Source organism: Emydura macquarii, unplaced genomic scaffold, assembly GCF_026122565.2.
Source record: "Emydura macquarii macquarii isolate MOO-44397 ecotype Brisbane River unplaced genomic scaffold, CSIRO-AGI_Emac_v2 contig_1390, whole genome shotgun sequence".
Taxonomy (NCBI): Eukaryota; Metazoa; Chordata; order Testudines; family Chelidae; genus Emydura; species Emydura macquarii.
This window is the reverse complement of record NW_027131527.1, coordinates 24,904,415-24,925,741: the sequence shown is the minus strand read 5'-3', so window position 1 is coordinate 24,925,741 and position 21,327 is coordinate 24,904,415. Positions and strand designations below refer to the sequence as shown.

At 40.2% G+C, this 21,327-nt stretch overlaps 1 protein-coding gene across 1 annotated transcript in view; it reads left to right on the top strand.

Annotated features, from left to right (window-relative positions):
* LOC137156257 (gamma-aminobutyric acid receptor subunit pi-like) overlaps window positions 1-7,686 on the top strand; it is a 37,516-nt gene extending 29,830 nt beyond the window's left edge. Inside the window, exons 7-9 of the mRNA XM_067552980.1 lie at window positions 974-1,126; window positions 2,136-2,329; window positions 6,890-7,686. Of these exons, the coding sequence (XP_067409081.1) occupies window positions 974-1,126; window positions 2,136-2,329; window positions 6,890-7,201 (659 nt within the window). The 3' untranslated portion in view covers window positions 7,202-7,686. The remainder of the gene's footprint in view (window positions 1-973; window positions 1,127-2,135; window positions 2,330-6,889) is intronic.
* Window positions 7,687-21,327: the final 13,641 nt, after the last annotated feature.

Genomic DNA, 21,327 nt, shown 5'->3' with positions numbered 1-21,327 from the left:
ATCTATGATCACTTAAAGTGATTGAAGGTCTGACCCTGAATATCTTGCTGTTGAAGGCAGTAAACGTAAGAGGGACAATTGTGCCACAAAAAATACAAACATTGTAATGCAATTTAAAAAAAAGAGTGGACCATGAAGACACAAGGAAGTTGTACTTTTTGTTTTGAAGAGAAATACTAACAGTAGCCCACAAGATTTGTGAAAGTGCCTGTAACCCACGTATAGGGGAATAACAGAGTCCCGAACAAATGAATCTGAATGGATCTAGCAGCTAGATTCTATGTTATAAAAATACCATCATATCAGTTTAAATAATATTTGTTGGTGCCAATTGCTAATATGCTGCAAATAGCTACATTTAAATATGTTTCCAAAAGTCAAATTCTTAAGGTTGCCTTGTGATAAAGTAGTTTAATAGAGGAAGGTGCACGAGGGGGACAAGCAGGGGATGGCCCTTTTCCCAATAATCAGCAGAGAAGCACAGAGCTCCTCGCAGCTCCTGGGGACCTGGTGGGGAAGGCACATGCTCCTATTGCCCCCAGTGGGAGCTGACAGCTCTTTCGGTTCCCAGGGAGGTGGGGGAGGGGGACACAGAATGTGCCCCTCCAAAAGTGAATTTAAATTCCTGTGCACAGCCATGTCCCCATGGATTGGGGGTTTTGTCCCCTCCTCCTACTCCACTTATCCCAATTTAATACCCTGCACAAAACCAGTTTGTTCAGGTTTACTGTAAGAAAGGGTGAATCTCACATGTGCTGAATTTAGTAAGGCGCTCCTCTCTGTGCTGGAATTTTAGCAAAACAGTATTGACAGGAATTACAATATTGGGAAGTGTGCAAGACAAACTTAGAAAAAACATTTTTTATGTTAAAAACTGACATTTGCAAGAAATTATGCTAAGCTACAGCATCACACGTCACCTTATACTAAGTAATTGTTTGTTCCAAAGGATTGTTTGCTGCTCTTTTCACAGGACGCTATCCAAAGTTAGTATTCCATTTTGAGCTCAAGAGGAACATCTTGTATTTCATACTAGAGACATATGTACCATCCATCTTACTAGTTGTACTTTCCTGGGTATCATTTTGGATAAGCCAGTCATCAGTTCCAGCCAGAATCTGCATAGGTGAGTAACTGAAAAAACAAAACAGAGGTTGAAACATTAAAATGTGTTTTTTATTGCACAATACATAGCACTCATTTCCAGAAGGTGCAAAGACTTCTGTATTTTAGGCAATTACTTTTTTGGTTTGCCATCTGCAATACATCATGTAGATTCCCCTTGGATTTTTATTTCTGCGTATTATTGAACAAGGAAAATATCCTTGGGAACCATAGGGAATCTAGATGACACAAAAACACAAAGAACATTCAGTCATTCCTGAACTCACTTCAAAACATTCAAGTACAACATGTTGCACACAAGAAAGAATTATGAGGTATTTGTCAGGATGAACAATACATTCTAATTAACACATGAATAATAGAAGAGAAAATACTTTTTAAATTAATATTTTAATCTCTTAATGAGAGAGAGGGATGGAGTTGGGAAGAGGAAAAGTCAGCTGCCACAAGAATGAAGTGTTCAGAGCAGAGGAGAAACAATTGTACAATGTATAGCCTTATGCTTTTAGATGTGTAAGAAGGAAAGGTGTCCATATAGAGTGAACACAATTGAATGGTGCTGGCATCCTATGTGTAACTTCATAGAAGTGGTCACTGTACCTACTTTCATGTGGATGCCACACAGCAGAGATAAAATATAATTACACTGTGGTTATAAGAAATCATTATGAACCATCTTTTTAGTCAGGGAATATCCAGGCCATTTGCATAATACTGTAATAATCACAACTGTACAGCATGAGTCCTCTAAATCTCCCTCATTTTAGTTTACAGACTCCCTGGATTATTAACCTTATTTTTCTGATTTTTTTTGTACATGTGATTTCAAAATCCGATAATTAAAAGTCTTATTTCCAAAACATCAAGCAGTAAATGTGGAAATGTGATTGCACGCATAGAGCAGTTCACAATGACCATAAAGCTCAGGAAGCACTAGTTTGCAGCTATCCCAGTTATGGCATTCTAAGCTGCATTTAATACCACTTTACCTCACTCCTTGTGTTCCACAGGCGTCACAACAGTGCTTACCATGACAACACTCATGATGGGAGCCAGGTCTTCACTTCCTAATGCTAATTGCTTCATAAAAGCAATTGATGTATACCTTGGTATTTGTTTTAGTTTCATCTTCGGGGCTTTGTTGGAATATGCTGTGGCTCATTTCTGTACTCTTCATCGTTCCAATCTGAAGGTACTCACAAAGGTAATTAAATTGTTAAATGTTTGAATAGAACAAATACTTAGGGAATTCCTTTTCAGGAGAGTTCATTACCTGCATTAGCATGAATGGGAATCCTACATACATTTAATGGAAATATTTCTTACAATAAGGACACTAAAGGCGCTATGGGTCTGACAAAAACTAGAATTAAGCACCCTTGAACTTTGGAGAGTTAGAAATCCAGCTCTGAATTTTGAAGCTCAGGCCCATCTCTACTAGAAGACGTTTTATGACTCTCAGTTATATCCACACAACCCAGTGACATTAACAAAGCATGTGGTCTATGAATAGTTAATGAATCACTGAAGTATTTAGCACTATTTTTGTGGCATTTATATCACAATTATATGTAGAAGAAGGCATGGAGTTGCCTACCCCAGGAGGAGGAAAGGCACAGTTTGGGGCTGTTCCATGCACACACGGACATGAGCAATCTGCCATATCCCTTAAGATGGAGCAAATTATTTCCCTGGATGCATAACTCCTGCTCAGCAGTGTGGCATGAAGTGGGGCCAGACCATGGCTCTGACTCCTCCTTACCCTGTTGTAAATACTTTGTTCCCTGGGAGTGCAGGGACTTCTGCTATAGGAGGCCCTTACATAACTGCACAAGGGTTGGGGAAACCTCTGAGCTGTCTGCACAAAGGCCACTCACAATCTGCTTCTTACCATGGCCATAACCCTGAGGGCTGTTTAAACATAACTGAGGGCAGCATTTGGGTCACAACCACTTAATAGGATTTCCTCTTATAGCTTATGAAATTATTTTTAATACTTCATCTTCCACCATGCTTGCTCGGGTATTAAGTGTGATATCTCCTCCGTGCCATGAACCTGCCCAGGATATGTGCTACAGCATATCCTGAGCTTTCTATGGTCTCTACTTTGAAGAATCTGCTTCCCATCTAAGCCCATTCTTAGCAGCAGTTGCAATCACTAAATTCATAACGCAATGCCCCACACTGACAGTTACATCAGTGGAAATGCTCCGGTGAGAATGTGCATCGCTGACAGAAGGAGCTAGTGTGGACATGAAAAACTGCAGTAATTACTGAGGTGACTTTATGTTAACTTAACTTATGTCAACTTAATTTTGTAGTGTAGACAGGGCCTGAGCAGGGCCAAGCCATATAGCCTGAGGGTATTCTCTGGGAATATGCATGGGCTAGGGATTTGTTTGGCAAGCTGGGTGTGAAAGAGAAGTAGAAAGCCATCTGAAAGCAAGAAAAGCAGTAGTGGATACAGAGCAGAGACAGAGCTTCTTGGACACAGAAATGACCAGAGGGGCACACTTAGAAATTGTGAGCAAGGAAACTGCCTGCTGCTGTTTATTCCTACTGTTGTCAAGGAAATAGGACTTTGTGTACATTCTCTGTAAAGAAACAGAATTGCACCAACAGACTCATATAATCCATTTTGCCTCCTAACAGCACTGAATCCTGCAAGACCTTGACTATTGCCTAAGTGTTTAGGTCATAAAGAGGCACAATTTCTGCACCCCCCCCCCCCAAATCTCCCGCTAAATGTATGCCCACAAATGGCAGATTCCCTCATGTACTCTGGGTAATTAGACATCTTCCTCCCCAATTTGCTGTTTGCATGTACAAATCTGACTTGGAGTATAAAAATTGTGCTTACAAAATTGCAAAGAATCAAAATTCAGAAGGCAAACTGAAACCATTTTGAAATCACAGCCTTATACAATGAGCAAGAATTATCTATGTTGCACTCTGTTTTAGTATTTAAATAAATTTGCTCAAGATCCAGCATAGGGTTTAAATGTGCCAATTTCCCATTTGATGCCATTGGGATTTACAGTTTAGAATATAAACTGTGAAATAGCTAGCCCTGTACAGATTCCTGCAATAGGTAGCACCATGTGAGCCACGATCAGCAAAGACAACATCAAACCCAGGAGTCCCCTCATGTATGGGAATTCAAGCACCATGTGCCATTCATTTCAATTCAATTAGCCCATTGCCTAACAGTCTGAATAAACCAGCAGATTGCCTTTCAAAAGCCTCACACCTGTGCTTTCTTCTGTCTGAAGGACAGAATCCATCATTTGACTAAGCTCTATTAGGCTCTATTAGGGCTCTATTAACTTGTTCACCTTTTTAAAAGAAAGCTATCCTCATCTAGCCTTATTCTGTTTTTAAATTCACCTTTGGGTAGAGAACAAACCTGGAAACTTTCATCCCAAAAGAGGAAAGTGTCACAAACTGAAAATGGAGTAATAGCGGAAACACTCAGAATGTCTTATATCTACTGGTCACACCTGCTCCAACATCATGTGGCCTTTACAAACATTTTAAATTGGCTTGCCAAAAGAATCTCCAGGTGCCCCAGATAACGTCACTCTTGCTTGAAACACTGTTAATCTTGAAAATCTATAATATTCAACAGAAGTGACATCTTTCCTCAATCCTGTCAGCTGTTGGATGTCAAACACTTCAGTTAGTATAAACATGCCATATACAGTACTTTTCAGCTCTCCTACAGTACCTTTTCATGGATGCCATTGATTTTTGTATTCAAACAAATCCCTTTATAGTGCCATCTGCTATTCTTTCCTTAAGAGCTGGAAGTGAGAGAAGAGTAAATGGCATCACATTTAAAAATACAGCTGCAGTTGGGCTCTCGCTTGAAATGCAAGGTTTTCATAATGTAAAACAGCTTAATTTGTGTTCTCACACAGTTCGCTAAAGCCCCTCTTTTTCAAAAGTCCCCCAACATCCCTGATTTGTAAGGCAGATAGGTATTTGTAATTCTGTTGTAGATTCTCTTTCTTTTCACTGGGGCAATTTGAGAATCAAACTTGTGCTGTAAATGCATCTTTTTATGTTCTGTGAGAGAAGAGTGGATTGTAACTCAGTGTATTGTAACTCAGTAAGATATGCACCAAGCAATAGACAGCATTTTCCACTCAAGTTTTAATGGTTTCTTAGGGAAAAGAAAGAAGTTAAGAATAGCTTAATAAAGCATCAGGCACCTGTGAATCGTTCAGGTGCAGCTGTGTGAAAAGAACAATGGCACGTAGACAGTGTCCTTTCCTGCTGTGCAATAAAAATGTAATTCTGTACAACTTTTATTCAACTCTACCTGGATGAGAAATCAAACTTTAAACTGAACAATGCACTAACTCCCACCATTTTTTAAGCACAGATGTTGTTGTGCTCCTTTTCTCTTTCTAATGAATGAGGACACGGGAACAGTCAGGTTTCTGACGGTTTTCTTTATTTTATTAACTTTTGAAGTGCCAGTTATAATCATTAAGACTCAGCCTCGGTGCTTTGTTTAAAGTGTCAGAGATGTTATTGGGAAGGATTTCCTCTGGTATCATCAGGATATTATTGTGCTGAGTATACTTTTTAAAGTAGAATAGCTAAAAAGTTGAAATTTATAGTAGAGATAGCTTCAAAGTAAAACTCCATATCTAACATTTCCTCAGGCGGTGTTTAAAATCCAGACTGGAATTTCATGGCTTGATTTTTATCTGTGGTTTATAAGCATATTTTTAATCTCTGTTTTTGGTTTCAAATTACTGGCATTGGTGCAAGAAACTAGACTTCAGATAAAAGAGACATTTACAGTCAGGTGCATTTTCTGGGAAGACCCACGATGTTCTGCATGGTTTATCTCTGTCAGATGGAAGAGACTAGATTTTGCTGACAAATTGAAAAACAAAAAGCAGTGATGATTCTTTTTCCAGTTCCATCTCTTCTGTTTCATTGAGTCACTGCAGTTTAGGTCTAAATCTGGGGTAGAATCCTGAGCCCACTGAAATCAACAGCAGAACTCCCATAGATTTCAAAGGGTCAGTACTTCACCCCTGTACTTTCTGGCTCAATGCCCTCTCCAATCAACACAAAAGAAAATCCCTTGAAATACTTGTGTAGGGCTCAAAGTGATGCGCTGTTTCAGCAAAGCACTTAAGCATGTGCTTAACTTTAACCCACTGAACTTTAAGCATGTGTTTCAAGGGCTTTGCTGATCAGGAACTGAAATAAGGGATTATGAAATATTGAAGTATTCAGTTAGTTCTGGGGTTCATTCCTCTTCCTGATACTTATTAGTGCCTTATTTTTTAAAATAGATCACTTCATCATGAGTCTAAGAAGCTGAAGCAGTCAGCCTACTGTGCAAAGAGTAAGATTCTCCCAAATTCAGAGGTGCTTGAGCTAGCTAGCTAGACCTAGATTGAACCAGGGGTAGCTGCAGCTCCACAGATGATCTGCTAAAATAAGGATATACTCCTACACAATTCCTAGCTGCTGACAATTAACTTGATCTTTCCAACAAAAAAGTTGTTTATCCCTTTGATACGTTTACAGGATTTCATGCTCACTATGTAAGTCATGGCATTGTCCTGAACATAGAGATTTTGAAAACTGACAGTAGGTATTTCTATGTATGTCCTTACCCAAAAAAATCATGTGTGAATCATAGGGAAACCTAATCATTCAGTTCAGTGCAAATGTAAATATGTGTGATGAAACATATGCTTAAGTGCCTCTGTCCTGCTGTTTTGTTTCGTGTCAGGATGAGGATGAAGAGGTTGAGGAAGAGATTAATGGAATACTGGCAGCACTTGCAAATAGTTGTAATGTCTCTGACAAGATTAACAAGGTTGATTCAAAGAAAAACATCAATACCAGCAGTAGCAGAAAAAAGGAGAAAAGTAAACACAGTTGGCGTAGTTCACCAATGACAGTGATGAAAAGACTCTTCTGTATCTCTGACTGCTTCTATGTTAAAAACCCATACCACATAGACAACTATGCCAGACTCTCTTTCCCATTATCGTTTATCATAATAAATGTATTTTATTGGGTGTATTATTTGTATTTCTAAATATCAAACTATAAAACTGTCATGTAAATTAAGCTAAGGCATAACGAGAACAGTAAGGGAAGTTGCACTGGTTTTGTCAGAAAAAATATTTATTCTACAATGCATTATGGTAAAAGAATTGCCATTTTATCAAATAGTACTTCTATTGAGTTTCTGGTTAAATTATTGTTCATCTGTAAAATTACTGTAGTATAAAATCTGTTACTGTAAATTACTATAGTCCAAAATTGACCTAATTTTTAGCATGACTATCCCTGTGTCCTATTTATCAAAAACCAAGTTCTATTTTTAAACCTCACATATTAAATTTTGTGAAATGAGAGAGTTATTTAACACTAGTTTCAGGACTGCAATGAATACGTTTAAAAATAAAACCAGTAAAGTGTTATTTTTCTTTATATTTCCAACATTATGTTCCCTCTGGCTTTGTCAATAATGCATGTCTCCAAGAATATTATGTAACAACACTTATCACTGGAGATTAAACTTTGTTTAAACAGCAAATAACTGGTTTGAGAAATTGGACTATTAACACAATCAAAAACCACATGTACTGCTTTTCAAGACCATACATAATTAACAACACTGGGCCCTAAAAACATGCAGAACTCCCACTGGCATCAATGGCACCTCTGCTCATTAGTGTTTAGTTAAACAGAGAGATGCCCAAAGCCAAAGAGCTTGGATCCAGATCTGTGCTCTTCCCAAGGAAAGATGTTTAGATGTGGGATTTAGGTTATGGGCCAATCTCAAATGGAATATGGCCATTTATATTGCCATTAACATTCTCTGCTGTGTTCAGTCACAACATCCCAGATAATGATGCTGGAACCAAACCTGATGTGCTTAGTTTAAAGGGACAACTTCCATTTAAATCAATCTCCACTGAATATTTCACCTTTATTTAGCCTAATTCACAAATTCAAACAAATCTTAATTTTCACATGCAGTAGTTCTCGAAGTGCAAACTGATAGTTTTACACATCTAAAATTGTGACCCAGCTAACAGAACAGTTGATGATAAATCTTGTCAATCATTCGAAATAGTAATCTACAGCATCAGTAATATTATGGAAATTATTGGTTTGTGACTCTTTTTTATATTGCTACACAAAAATTCAGAAATAGCGTCTCTCTTTAACTAGAATTCACTAAGCAGTTCACATGTGTGCATATGTATACCGTATGCCACAGAAGGTGCAGTGATCGACAAGAATTTTACATTATAATGCACACATATATGTACTTGTGCAGAATATTGACACCCATGGGTTCATATCTTCCCATCAGTTTTCCACTTGTAGTGATGTCTTCCCTCACATGTTATGGGGGAAAATTTCATGTTCTTAATATGGCACTGGTTTTCCCCACCCACTATTAAGTCAGTGGGAGTGGTACCATCAATTCAATAACAGCAGGTTCAATACTAAGTCATTATTTAGAACATATTTGATATAGTGCCATATATAAAATGGAGTGTTTTTAAAATACAAGCCAATGAAAGAGACAATCAGTTGGGACCCTAAGTAAGATCATACTCTTAGAAGATCTGGACCTTGGTGCCTGATTTCCAGAACATCTAAGGCCTCACAAGTTCACAGTCAACAAGGACCGCATAAGGGCAACTCCAGATTCTCTTCCTGAACCTTTTGAAGGAACGGTGAGTGCCTACCACTGGTCTGAAGGCTTCTGGATTCAGCATGGCCTCTCCTGCCATTCATATAAAAGAATATGGAAATGATACACCAAGGTAGGAGCACTTGCATTAAGGACAAATAAGAAGACATCTATCAGTAGAATAGTCATAATAATTATATATTATGACATTATCGAAGGAAACAATTTTTCCTTTAATATACTGAATTTATGGAGCTGATCCTCCAGTCTTTACTCATGCAATGGATTCCAAGAGAGATGCACTTGAGTATGAGCTATGGGACTGGGCTTTATTTGGGATCAACTTCCAGGTTTTTTCTCTCCTTCTATTATTTCATTAGCAAGTACAAAATAAAGCTCTGTATTCAAATCTGTAGCTTAAATTCATCTTGTATCTATTTGAATAGCTCATTTATATTTGGCAAACTGGTTATATTAACATAGTAAATTTGGGGATTATTTTTGCTAGAAGCACAAGTTAACTCCTTTGGGTAATATAACTTTAAATTACTTTAGCAACAATTCATAGTAAATGTACTCTTTGAGAGTGGTCTTCAGGTCAAAGTGACTTTATTTGACGCGCAAAAACCAATAGTGGGATCTGCTCTCCCATTGATGTACTAATAGTAATGGGAATTAGACATGGAAATCCCCCATGCACTCATGAAATAATAGACTGAAAAGCCATCTTATATATAATTATAATTTGCATATTTCTGTAATAATGATAAATTCACAAAAACAAAACTTGATTTTTGAATGCGTCTGAAGCAGAAGTGGTTGTAATCTGGCACCAGGGAAAGGATTTCAGTTCATTGCATGAAGAATTAGTAACAGAATTTGTATGATCCCTATCTCGCACAGACAAGCGGCCATTTCCAGGTTCCTGGGGCAGTGACTGTAATAGATACTCTAAATACTATACATGAAATTTATGGAAGAAGTTTTGAAGATAAGATATGAGGGCTAGAGCAGGGATGGGTAAGTCTCTGCTGGTAGTCAGCACCAAATGTGCAAAAGCATACAAAATAGTAGCACAGCTACTTGCTATATACATTCATTTGGCAGAATTCCCACTGGTTTTTAATGGGAGCTGACCATAAGTATCTTATTTATTTAGTGCAATAAATATGACTACCCACACACATACACTTTGAAAAGCATTGAGCCACAATTCCTTTCCTGTGGTTTATCCAGCTCCCTAAGATTGCTTAATCACATAGATTAGATACATAGCTCTGACGTTAACAAGGTCCAATTCTATGTATTATTAAAAATACTCTGCTAGGTCATCTTTACATTTCATCATAACAAGGAATTTCTCAGTGTTAGTCAGGCATTTGGGGGTATTAATCTTTCTCTACTAGTTTTCCATATTATTTGCTTTGTTGTTGTCATTCAATTGACATTCACTGGAATGTTAATAAGTACATAATGAAGCCTAGTCACCGGTATAGCAGATGTGTTCTGTTAGATGTACCTGGAATATTCAGCAGAATTCAGAAAGGTAGTATTAAGGAAGGAAGAAGTATTAGAACAGACGTTCGTTATCTCTCTAATAAATCAAAGTGTGTATTTGCAATCAATATGGAGAAGATTTATTTGGATGTTCAAATTGGCACATAAATGTATTACCTAGGCATCTATTTACTTAGGAGTTGGTCTGAGTGCCCATATGCAGCATTCTGGTGTCCAGTTATAGCCCATTTTGTATTCAGAACTAGAGGTGTATGGAAAATTTTTGATGCAATGTTTTTTTTTTTTTTTTTTACTGGAAAATGCCAATTAGTCAAAGTCTTCTCCAATCTGTGATGGAATTTCTGGTCAGAGAGACACTGACACCCCAGAATAGCCAATAGCTGATTCAGAGTATGTCCTGAACCTTGATTTCCCACATCCCAGCTGAGTGTCACAACCAACAGCCTATGGAGTCACTCAAGCTCACTGTCTTTATGTGGCCCAATGAATATTTAATTATTTATACAAAGTGAAAAAGCTGCAATGGGAGAGATTGAGAGCCACCCCTTGAATAATCAGTAGCCTGGTGGGTACAGCACACATGGAGATGTAAGAGACTCAGACTCACATTCCTATTCTGCCTGATTCAGAGCAGGAACTTGAGCCTGGGTCTTCCACATACCAGGTGTGGGCCCTAACCACCAGGTTATTGGCTATTCTAGAGTGAGTCGTTCTCTCAATCTTGTTTTTTCTTGAAACAGATGCAGAAGGAAAACAAATTTAGAAACCTCAACATTTTTCATGGAACAGAATTGTTGGGCTAGCTCTATTCAAGACACTAATAGGTATCTCACTTATCTTTGTTCTTCTGTACAGTGTTCCTAAGAATTGTGGCACCATCATCAAAGTAAGGGAAAAGCAAGCCAAAAAACCAAAACCCAACTTTACTCAAAAACTCAAAACAAGCAATCCAAAAAGTCACACACAGAGGAAAAGATACATTATACAAACTGAAAGGGATAACAAGAAACAGAAAACTAATTAAAATGTCCACTTTCTTCTTCCCACTAAAATATTTTGCCAGTTGAGTGGTGAAGCTGGGAACCCTAGAGTAACAGTGAAGAGAGCAATCCAAGGAGCCCACTGAAGAACTTACTATTATTAGAACAGTTCACTTCATGCAGCAGTAGATGGAGCTAATTAACTACTCTTCAAGATTGGGTGAGCAGATATAAATTCAAATTCTAGTTATGGATGACTCTAGGGAGAGGTTGTTACAAATTGACATCTGTATATGACAACTAGGTCATGTTTACAGTGACAGATTAATTAAGAGCAAACAAAGGAACATTGTCAGGTGGACTATTGGGGGCTCTTGTTTTCTCTTCCAGAGTTCAGACATTTTGGTCCTCCTTACAAATCCAGACCACCCTACCTAGTTATGGATTGTTTAAACCATCTATATGCTCACCACTACTTGCCTGGGTATAAATTTACATCATAACCGTAGCACCCTAGTGATTTACTGACTTGAACGTGGCATTTTCTTTATTTCCATCACTCTGAACATAGCTAATTCTTCCCACAGGTTGTCAATATGCCTCCAGTATCATTTTAGCATTTCAGATTCAGTCTGGCAGCTGCACTGCAGACCAACTGAGAAATATCCGTTTTTTTTCTATAAAGATTTAATAATCCTGAATAAACTTTTTCCAAGTAGTGTAATTTACTGCATCACCACAAGCAATTGACACTCCTGGGATCAACATAAAAGACAACACAAATCTGTTGGAAAAGAGTTTCCTTACAAAAAGAGGTTGTTGAAACATTGGGAGTCTGAATAGCAGGATTCTGTTGGGCTGATTAAATAGGTCACTGCATGAACAAATTATCTCAACCTGGCTGATGAGCACTGGAATGAACTCTGCACAGCTGTAAATGCCTGCAAGAATTGACATTAGCTACCATCTAAATTGCCATCAGCAAAGACATGAAAGAATTGTTAAGGCAATTTTTACAAGGAAAGAGTACCAATAGTTTTGGTTCTCACATCTGATTCAAGAGGTTCTCTTTTCCATCGGATCAATCCTACATTGCCAGATAGACTTGATACTGAGTTTGAAGACCTTTTAAAGCATTTGGCATTACTTGTTTTTGTTTTTATAATTAAGAAACAGGTTCCACTTTAATAATATCGCCAAATTCAACTTTTCATCCATTTCCCTCTGGAATCATCTTTCTTCCCCAACTCCAACTATTTTGACCATCTTTCCAACGTGGAGACAGAAAGGGGTGCGGGCTATTTGTTGGTATTTGAATCCTTGGATGAGAACTTGCTCCTATGATTGTCCCCATCCAATTCAAATGTAGCCAAAATCTCTGGGGAAAAAAAAACAAACCATGAGATTTTTGCACCATCAAATTTGAACACAAACCATAAAGCCCTGATTCAATATCAAGCCCTACTCTCAAATGAAACTTAATCCAGATTTACCTTTTCAGCCTATGCTCATCCATAACAATATTTTTAAATCATGGATATTCATAACTGTATTGCTTTCTTTGAAGGGTGATGAAAGAGTCTGAATTCTAAATAAGACTCCCAGGCAAGAAGTCCAGTGTGACTTTATCCATCTTGGGATGGGCCAAAGCACAAGATGACATGCAATCCTGACACCAGTTGGGGGGATAGAAGGGGTTGGTAGGAAGGGAAGAGAGAAAAAACAACAAAATGAACCTATTAGATTTATTTATAGCCAGAAATGCACATTAACATCATTTACTGCACACATGCCCCAACCCACTACACTTGCATTAATGTTATTACAATCCGCATCCGTTGTGTTTTAGAAATAGTAGCAAATTTGCATGAAAATATGCCAGAGTGGAGATGACTGATACCGTGATCATTGTTTGTCATTTTGGATACCCAGGCTCAGACTTGGCCATGTCATGTTTCTCCCCACACACATTATAGCAGGCTCATATAACCATCTCTCCTTTCCCCCCCTCCACCCCCCCAGACACCACAGGAAGACAGAAAAGACACCAGGATTGTGATCTAACTAGGCCGCAGCTCTGTCAGAACTACCCAGCAATAACTCATCCAGTGCAGGACATCCTTCCTATTGTAATCCATTCCACCTGGTGCAGGGCTACTGTCTGCCCCCAACCCCCACCATTGCTGGGACCCCACCACCCTCCCCTCTTATGAGTGTTAAGAGGGTGGGGAAGAGGGGTTTGTCTCCTCACTGTTTCAGACATTAGGAGCCCAAATTCCATTCCACACCTTCTTTAGGAGATGCCTTGTCCTAATCTGGTTACGATTCTGGTTTATCTGGGAACCAAACCCCACTCTTGAATGATTACCTGCTCTGGGCACCTGCCACTAGGAGGTGACAGCAATTTACTTGGCTGGGTGAGCATTCCTGCTAGATTCCCAGATTAACAATTCCATTCTCAATGGCAGCCAGAATCTCCACACCCCATTCAGAGAGGAGAACTGCCTCTTCATTGAATAATTCTAGTATTGGATATGCAATTTCACAATAGGCAACCATCAACGTTTTCCATTCACACAATTTACCCACCAGCTGATCTACCCCTCTCATGGCCTTGTCCACCTGCAAAGGCCAGGCAGGCCTGCCAGATCCTCTGCTGCAGCATCGCAGGCCAGGTTACAATAACCCTTGGGAAAAAGATCAAGTTCCACACCCTGCACTCCCCATGTCTCCTTGTCCTAATCCTTAGCTTCAATCCTTTACTAATTCCCCTAATTGTTTCCACCCAGATATACACTGATCCATGCACATGGCCTCTCCCTGACCAAAGAATGCAAAAGCACCATCCACTGATTGCACAATGTGTCCCTCCATTCATGCCAACTCCGAGCTGCCTCACCACAGAAGTCCAGCTGTGATTTCCAGGAGGACTGGTCATCAAGTTGTGGGCCAAATGCACGGTACTGTGCCCACACATCCAGTCACCAATTCCTGTGACCTCTTCTCTTGATCTGGAAGGAAGTGATAAACAGGAAGCGTTTAGCACACTTATACTGCTGAATGGACCCTCCCAACAGGGGCCTCTTGTGAGTAAGAAGCTGTCTGGCTCCTGTTCCAAGCTGTGCTGTGGATGTAACCACTCTAGTCCTGAATAAATGGGATCTAATGTTGATACAATCATGGACTGACACTTTCTTTTCTGAGGTAATTACCTTCCCTGTGAAGAAAGAGTGGCCTGGCATCAGCAACTCCACACAAGGCCAGTCTGCAGGTACTGCTTTGACTTGGAAAATCCCAGCCTCCCTTCCCCCCACTCTTGTAGCTTTAGGTCTCATCTTGTCATCCCTCAGTTGTGGGTTTTGTTTAACATTATGAGAGCATCCGTAGGCTTGACCTGTCAAAAAAACATAAAAAAAAGCATAATAAAAAAAAACTGTATCAGATTAAGGGGGCCTGGGAGTAGCCAGAAAAGCATGTGAGCCTTGCTCTAATCTAGAAGCCCACGCAGGAGGGAGCAGGGTGAGGGAAGAATAGACAGATCATTATTCTGTGTCTGTCTCATCATTCATTAATTTCATCATGTACAAGTAGCAGCTCAAACAATATTCCCCAGGTACCTTTCTGAGCAGCCACATCAAAAGAGAGACTCACATATTCGCTACCCTGCAACTTTCCCCCCCCCCCTCTTTTTAAAATAAATCTCTCTTGCTGTGCGATGTAATCACTCTAAGGACTTGCAAGTCTGGAATCATTCTATCAAAACTACAGCTTTACAGGATATATTTTATTCGACTGAACACCCTTCCCACACTATGTTCTCCCTTGTCAGGGTAATCTCACAGGAGCACCCGCAGCACCTTCAACTCAGTGCAATGAGGCCATTCCTATACCCATGGAGAGCACCTGGGGATATGTCAACACTGCAGCTGGGATTCCCCAGGCAGTTATATAAACTTGCACTAGCTCTCCTTGAGCTAGTGTACTAAAAATAGCAGTGTGGATGTTGAGGTAGGGATGGCAGCTTGGGCTAGCCACCCAAGTCCAAGCCTGCCTGACCCCCAGGTCTGAGCTCAGGTAGCTAGTCTGAGCCACCATCCTGGCTGCAGTGTCCACACTGCTATTAACACACTAGCTCAAACCCCGTTAGCATAAGTCTGTCTACCCACATAGGAATCACATACCCTGCCTGACTCCCCCCACACCCTATTCTAATGGAGTGTCACCTTCTCTGGATGCTGGGGCAAAGGTGTCCTCTGTGGGTGCCAATATTTTTTTTAACCTCTGCATTATATTTGTGTAAGTTCTCACAGCATTTGCCCTCATTGAAGGCACATAGTTGCTTGCAAAGATCATGTCTCCAGCTTGACTGCTCTGCCTGCTATCATGCCCTCACAATCACACAGAGATCATTTCTATGTATTGCCCTTTTAATATTTTCTCTATTGGCTTTCGGAAGGTGCCCAGATGACTGGAGCAGCCAATCCTGTTTAAGCCTACCTTGCTGAAAGAAAGATTGGGACTGTTAGCTGTGGTGGCACTCACCACACGGTACATCCCACCTCCCTCCACACACACACAGTGGGAGCCATCTGAATGGCCTTTACTTCTGTCCCTACATTCCCTCTCCAAGGTGGATTCAAAGGTGCTGCTCTGTAAACATTTGCTTGCTGGAAGGATCCACATTCTGATGGCTGCTGCCACTACCCTGATCCTGCACCTATGTACGGTTTGCAAGGGGCCAAACCTCAGATTCTACCACAGTGGGGTGCTTTCCTTAGCCCCTAATGTCTGAACACTAGGCCACAGGCAATCCACAATCCCATCCTAGTCTGACAGCCCAGCTTCTGGCCGCGTGTGAAGACAGCAGCAGCCTAGCACACCATCTCCTGAAGAATCTGGGGGAAAAGAGAACCCCTCTCAAGCCCAAACCTTGTGTAGAGGAGCCCCCAACCCCTTGCCCTAGGGAAACCTTATGGGCATCACAGCTTTGGGGATACTCCCTTCTTGGGAAACTTGGGGGTCTCTCCGATCCACCAGGTCAATCATTTCAGACCCCGGGAAAATCCCTAACTCTTCCCCATTACTCCTTTCGGCCCCTCGCTGCTGTTGGGGAGGAGGAGAGCTCAGCAAGTGTACCTACCCCTGTGCCCCTTCAGACACCCTCCCAACCAAGGAGAGACCTCCACCAGGGGAAAACATTGGCACTTACCCTATGCTTCTGCCTGGGGTAAGCAGGGTTTGTGTCACCTTGCAAGGGAAAAAGCTCTGGGTTCTGCTATGTGTGAGGCACAGCCCTTGGCCTGCCCCAGCTGCTCTCTCCTGCTGCCCTAGCTGCACCCCTTTGGGTGATTTTCAGCCAGTCCTTGCTTGAACCCTGCTGGTCACCCTTATGCTCCTTGGGAGATGCATAGCCATTGGTAACTACAGCAAGCTCCTCTGCTGCCTGCCTCCCTGAACTGCAGCTTTTCTTCGCAATGCAGATTGGTCGCTCTGGGCTGAAGGAAGAGCTTATAAACCCTTCGCTTGGATCCATGGGTGCTAATAGGTTTTGTTTTACCCTTCCATCCATCCAACCAGGTACAGGGACCCCCTCTTCAAGCCCAAGAGGAGGCTAAGTGCCCACACAGAAGGGAGGGTGATGCAGTCCTTAAAGGGGCCAAGGGTTTTCTTTCCCCTGCAAGCCCAAGCGAAGCTTCCCCACCTCTGAGGCTGTGGGAAAGAAGCATTTTTTTTTTATGCATTCTGAATCCCAGGGTGGTCCTGTGCACCTGTAGCCTTATCGACATGAGAAAGCATCACCACTCAAAACAATCCAGTTATACAGGTTCAGTTTTATTTTTGAAAAAGGTCATTTTTCAATGGGGAAAAAACCAAACATGAAAACGTCTATCCAGTAGTCCTAATAAACTCTCATTTTACACACCTTTTATACCAAATTTGTGGTCAGCTGTGGCCATCTCACAATGAAGAACTGAGCTGTTGCTAGATGAAATGAAATTACTGCATTCTGCTTCCAAACAGTTTGTTTCTCTAATCTTTGTTATGGTGCAATTCAGTGAGATTAAGGACTTTGCAATACTTGCAGTAGAGGTTTTAGTCAGAGCCTGTAAAATTATCTAGCAATCAGAAGAGGGTGCTGTCACTCAATTGTTATTTGGATGTTGTTTTGATCATTTTGGTGTTACGTTGCAGAGGTTTTTTAATCATCAATTGGGATTAATAAAATGTTTATTATGAAACAATTGAAAAGTTTATTATATTAGATATTTCATTCCCCACACTGTACTGTGAAGACAATATTTGATTTGACTACTACAAGTGGATCAATTCTAGAGCTTTGTAAATATTAGACATTTTTCCCCATAATACTCATGTAAGTTATTTTATAATGTATTTGCTCTCATTATACTCACCTCCTTTGTGCATGTTTACTTTCCATGCACATTCATGCATGCAGTCATGTTTTATTGCAGGAAGTGAATTCCAAAGATCCATGAATAAGTATTTTTGGAAAACAAATTTTAAATTTGCATGAGCACATATTTATACCATAATTACTGCATGTTTAATCATGAAATGGAAACCATAACATATGACTTAAAGGACCAATTACTACTAGCCAAGACATTATGACTATCCACAGATGACTGATTAATTGAATTGTACAGATACATAAACCAGATATTAACTTCATGAAGAGTCAGCGCCATCAGTAAATCAATTTTGGTTTGGTTTTTAAGAGCCCCGATTCCACAAAGCATTTAAGCACTGGCTTAAATTTAAGGCATACCGGTAGTGATCTGAAAATACCAGGTAGTTGATATGTGATTTGTTTTAATAAAATCGTTTCAAATATTAATGATAGAAGCAAACCTATTGAAATGTTCTATGATGTATATATATGGCTCCTTCAAGTTTTTGGAGGTACCAGTGTTCCAAGATAAAGAATGTTGTACTGGCACCACCCAGGCAGCCTCCGAATTCTCAGCTTGCAAACATGCAAATCAGTAATGCACAATACTCAGTGTCATTATATAGATGTGTGTGTGCACACAATTCCTCACATGTGTACACATACTTTTGGAAACACACATCTGAGTGTGCTTTTCCAGGAGCCTGCTTTTCTCATTCGCATGCTATCCCAATTGTGGCATCAGTGGAAGAAAGAAGAAATAGAGACGAATGCGAAGTAGAAGCATTGTGAGCTGATCTTGGGGGAGCCACCATGAGCCTGATTCTTCACACCCTGGCACCAAGTATAGTCACAGAAACCTTTACAAAGCAGGTGTAAAACATTTAAATCAGAATGGTAGCATTTTAGTCTCACTTTGTAAAAGTGCAAATGACTACACAAGATGCAAGGCATGAGAGAATCAGGCCTCATGTCTTCTATTTATCTGCACAGTGCCTTGCACACCTATGGTGTGTGATTAATATATAATAAAATATAGATATTGATGTTTATTATTGCACCTAAGTGAAATACAACACAGTATAATAAAGATCACAAAATACTTGGACTAGGCTGCTGCCGCCAGTTCTCTTCAACCCTTAGATGGATTTTCTCCCATAATTAAGTTCTTCTATCTCAAACTTCAATTTGGACATCTTTGGGCACATCTCTGCTGAAAATAAAGATCTGCAGCAGTGAGTCTCAGAGCCTGGGTCAACTGACTTGGGCTCACACTATGGGGCTAATAATAGCAGTGTAGACGTTCCTTCTTGGGCTTTCAGACACCCCCTCCCATCCCCCGCCGGTTTCAGAGCCCAAGCAGGAACATCTACACAGGTTTTTTTAGCCCCATAGCACAACAAGATATAAGTAAACAATATCAAATAACGCCCAACAATACACTTGCATATCAAAGTTCTTGTCTACTTGTAAGGAATGACCCTCACTACTATTTGTATTTTCCTTTAATATGTCTTTAAAGGTCAGATTTGGGCCATACCACTTGCAAAGTCACTTAGTTTTTTTTGTCTCTGTGTCACACCTGGGCTCTGAGACTTGCTGCCAGGGCTATTTGTTGTTGTTGTTTTTTGCAGTTTAGATGTACCCTTTGAGTCCTGGGAAAGAAAGTTCCTGTCTCAACAGCATTCTCTCTATGACCCTGAATGTGATCGCCTGCGCTTTTTACAGCCTTGTTTATTCCCAGAGGACTTTGCAGCTACACCCTCTCAAGGATTTGCCCCTGCATTTTATATCAAGCTTGTTTAAACAACTACACTGTAGTTACTTTGTTAAAGCTTCTCCGGAACCAACCACTGTGAAATTTTCCTTCTTCTTTCTCCCAGCTGCTCTTTTGCAGCTGTGGTATTTTAATCATCATTAAAATGTATACATCTAGTACTGTCAAGCACCTCTGTGGAGCTCTCACATTTGTTGTAGTTCTTCATAGGACTGGGGAACTCAAGAGCTCAGAACAGATGATCTATTATTTTTTCCATTGCTGGTACAACTTAGCCATATGTATCTTGATTTCTCACATCTACTTACAGAGACTCCTCCTCTCCCACTCCCTTCAAAAACGGTTATCCATTAAACCATCTGAGTAGCTAAAATGAAAATTCTTAGGTTAGTATTTTTATTCTTCTAACGTCATCTGGCCTGATAAGATGCCACCTACAATTTTCCTTGTGTTGAATCAAAGCTTCATTCGTCATTTTTGAGAGAGAAAGAAATATTCATATACACGTGCAATTGCATCTGCTTTGAAAGTTAAATGAGTGTCTAATCATAAATATATGTACATATGGAATGTATGGATTTTGCATGCAAAATACAGTATTTGAATCTAATCTAGCATTATGATGAAATGCAGTAAAATCTCAATTTATGGCCAAAAAACCCCCTAAGTACACCTATCTCCCACCCCTAATATAGATTCTTGAAACAGTTGGGGATAAAGCAAGACTTTTTGTGCTTCCTTATATTAATTAACGGTGATTGAAATGAATCTTAACAGGATACACTCTCACTCTACATATATACACACACACTACTTGAAAAATATGGCTTTATGGACAAGCATTCTAACTGGTAGATTTTTCAAACACTTAAGAGACTGCTTTTCAATTACCAGCATCAACAATCAGGGCAGAAGTCAAACCAAGTAATAAACAGAATTCCTGGGTGTCGACATGCTGAGAGAGGTTACTCCACAGAGTAGTCTTTAGGGAAAGAGTTAAGAAAGCAAGAGAAGAAAAATATAGTAACCTTGCACCACTGAGTCTGTTTACACTAATGGGGAAATGGCCGATATTGGATAGGGCTCTGCTGTGAGGAAAATCTGTCTACAGTCATTTCAGATTCAGGCTCATGCCATTTGGTGTTACGAAGAAAAATGCAGAACAATAAAAGAGCACAAATTGTAGAACATTTTTGTTTTTCCTGTGAAGTTTTGCTTTTGACAAACAGAATATAGCAAATAAACATTTTTTACCACAATTATTGTGGTTTAGGACAATTTCCCTTCTCTGATCCACCCCCTCGCCTCACCCACTAGGCTCTTCTGTATATTCTGCATCTTTTCTGAGTGAGGTTCATCCAAGAGCCCAGCAACCACACAAGGCATTAGCACTGCTTGAGCCCTCTTTATGGTGATGGGACAAGGGCAAAGTAGCCGGGCAGAGGGGCATCAGCATCCCACCCCTGCAAGCTGGAACGGTCTCAACATCAGTCCCGAATAGGCCAGTCTAGAGGGGGACTCTAGGGGCAGGACAGAGGAAGGGCAGCTGAGTTAATGGAAATCACACTGTGGAGGGATGCAGAGGAGCAGAAGCTATTACTTAATCCATTTAGGTTTCTACAATGGCTGGAGTGGAAGTGGTGAAACAACATTAAAAGTTGTAAGGGAGGAGAGAAAAAACCAGGACTGAGAATGCATTGGGAGGACATAAGAGCGAGTGAACAGTTGAGGAACACCTGGAGAAAATACATCTCATTTAGTCACATTGATTGTGTAGGTGACTCCCTGGTGCTCACCGTGGATTGTGCACAGAATTCCCCTT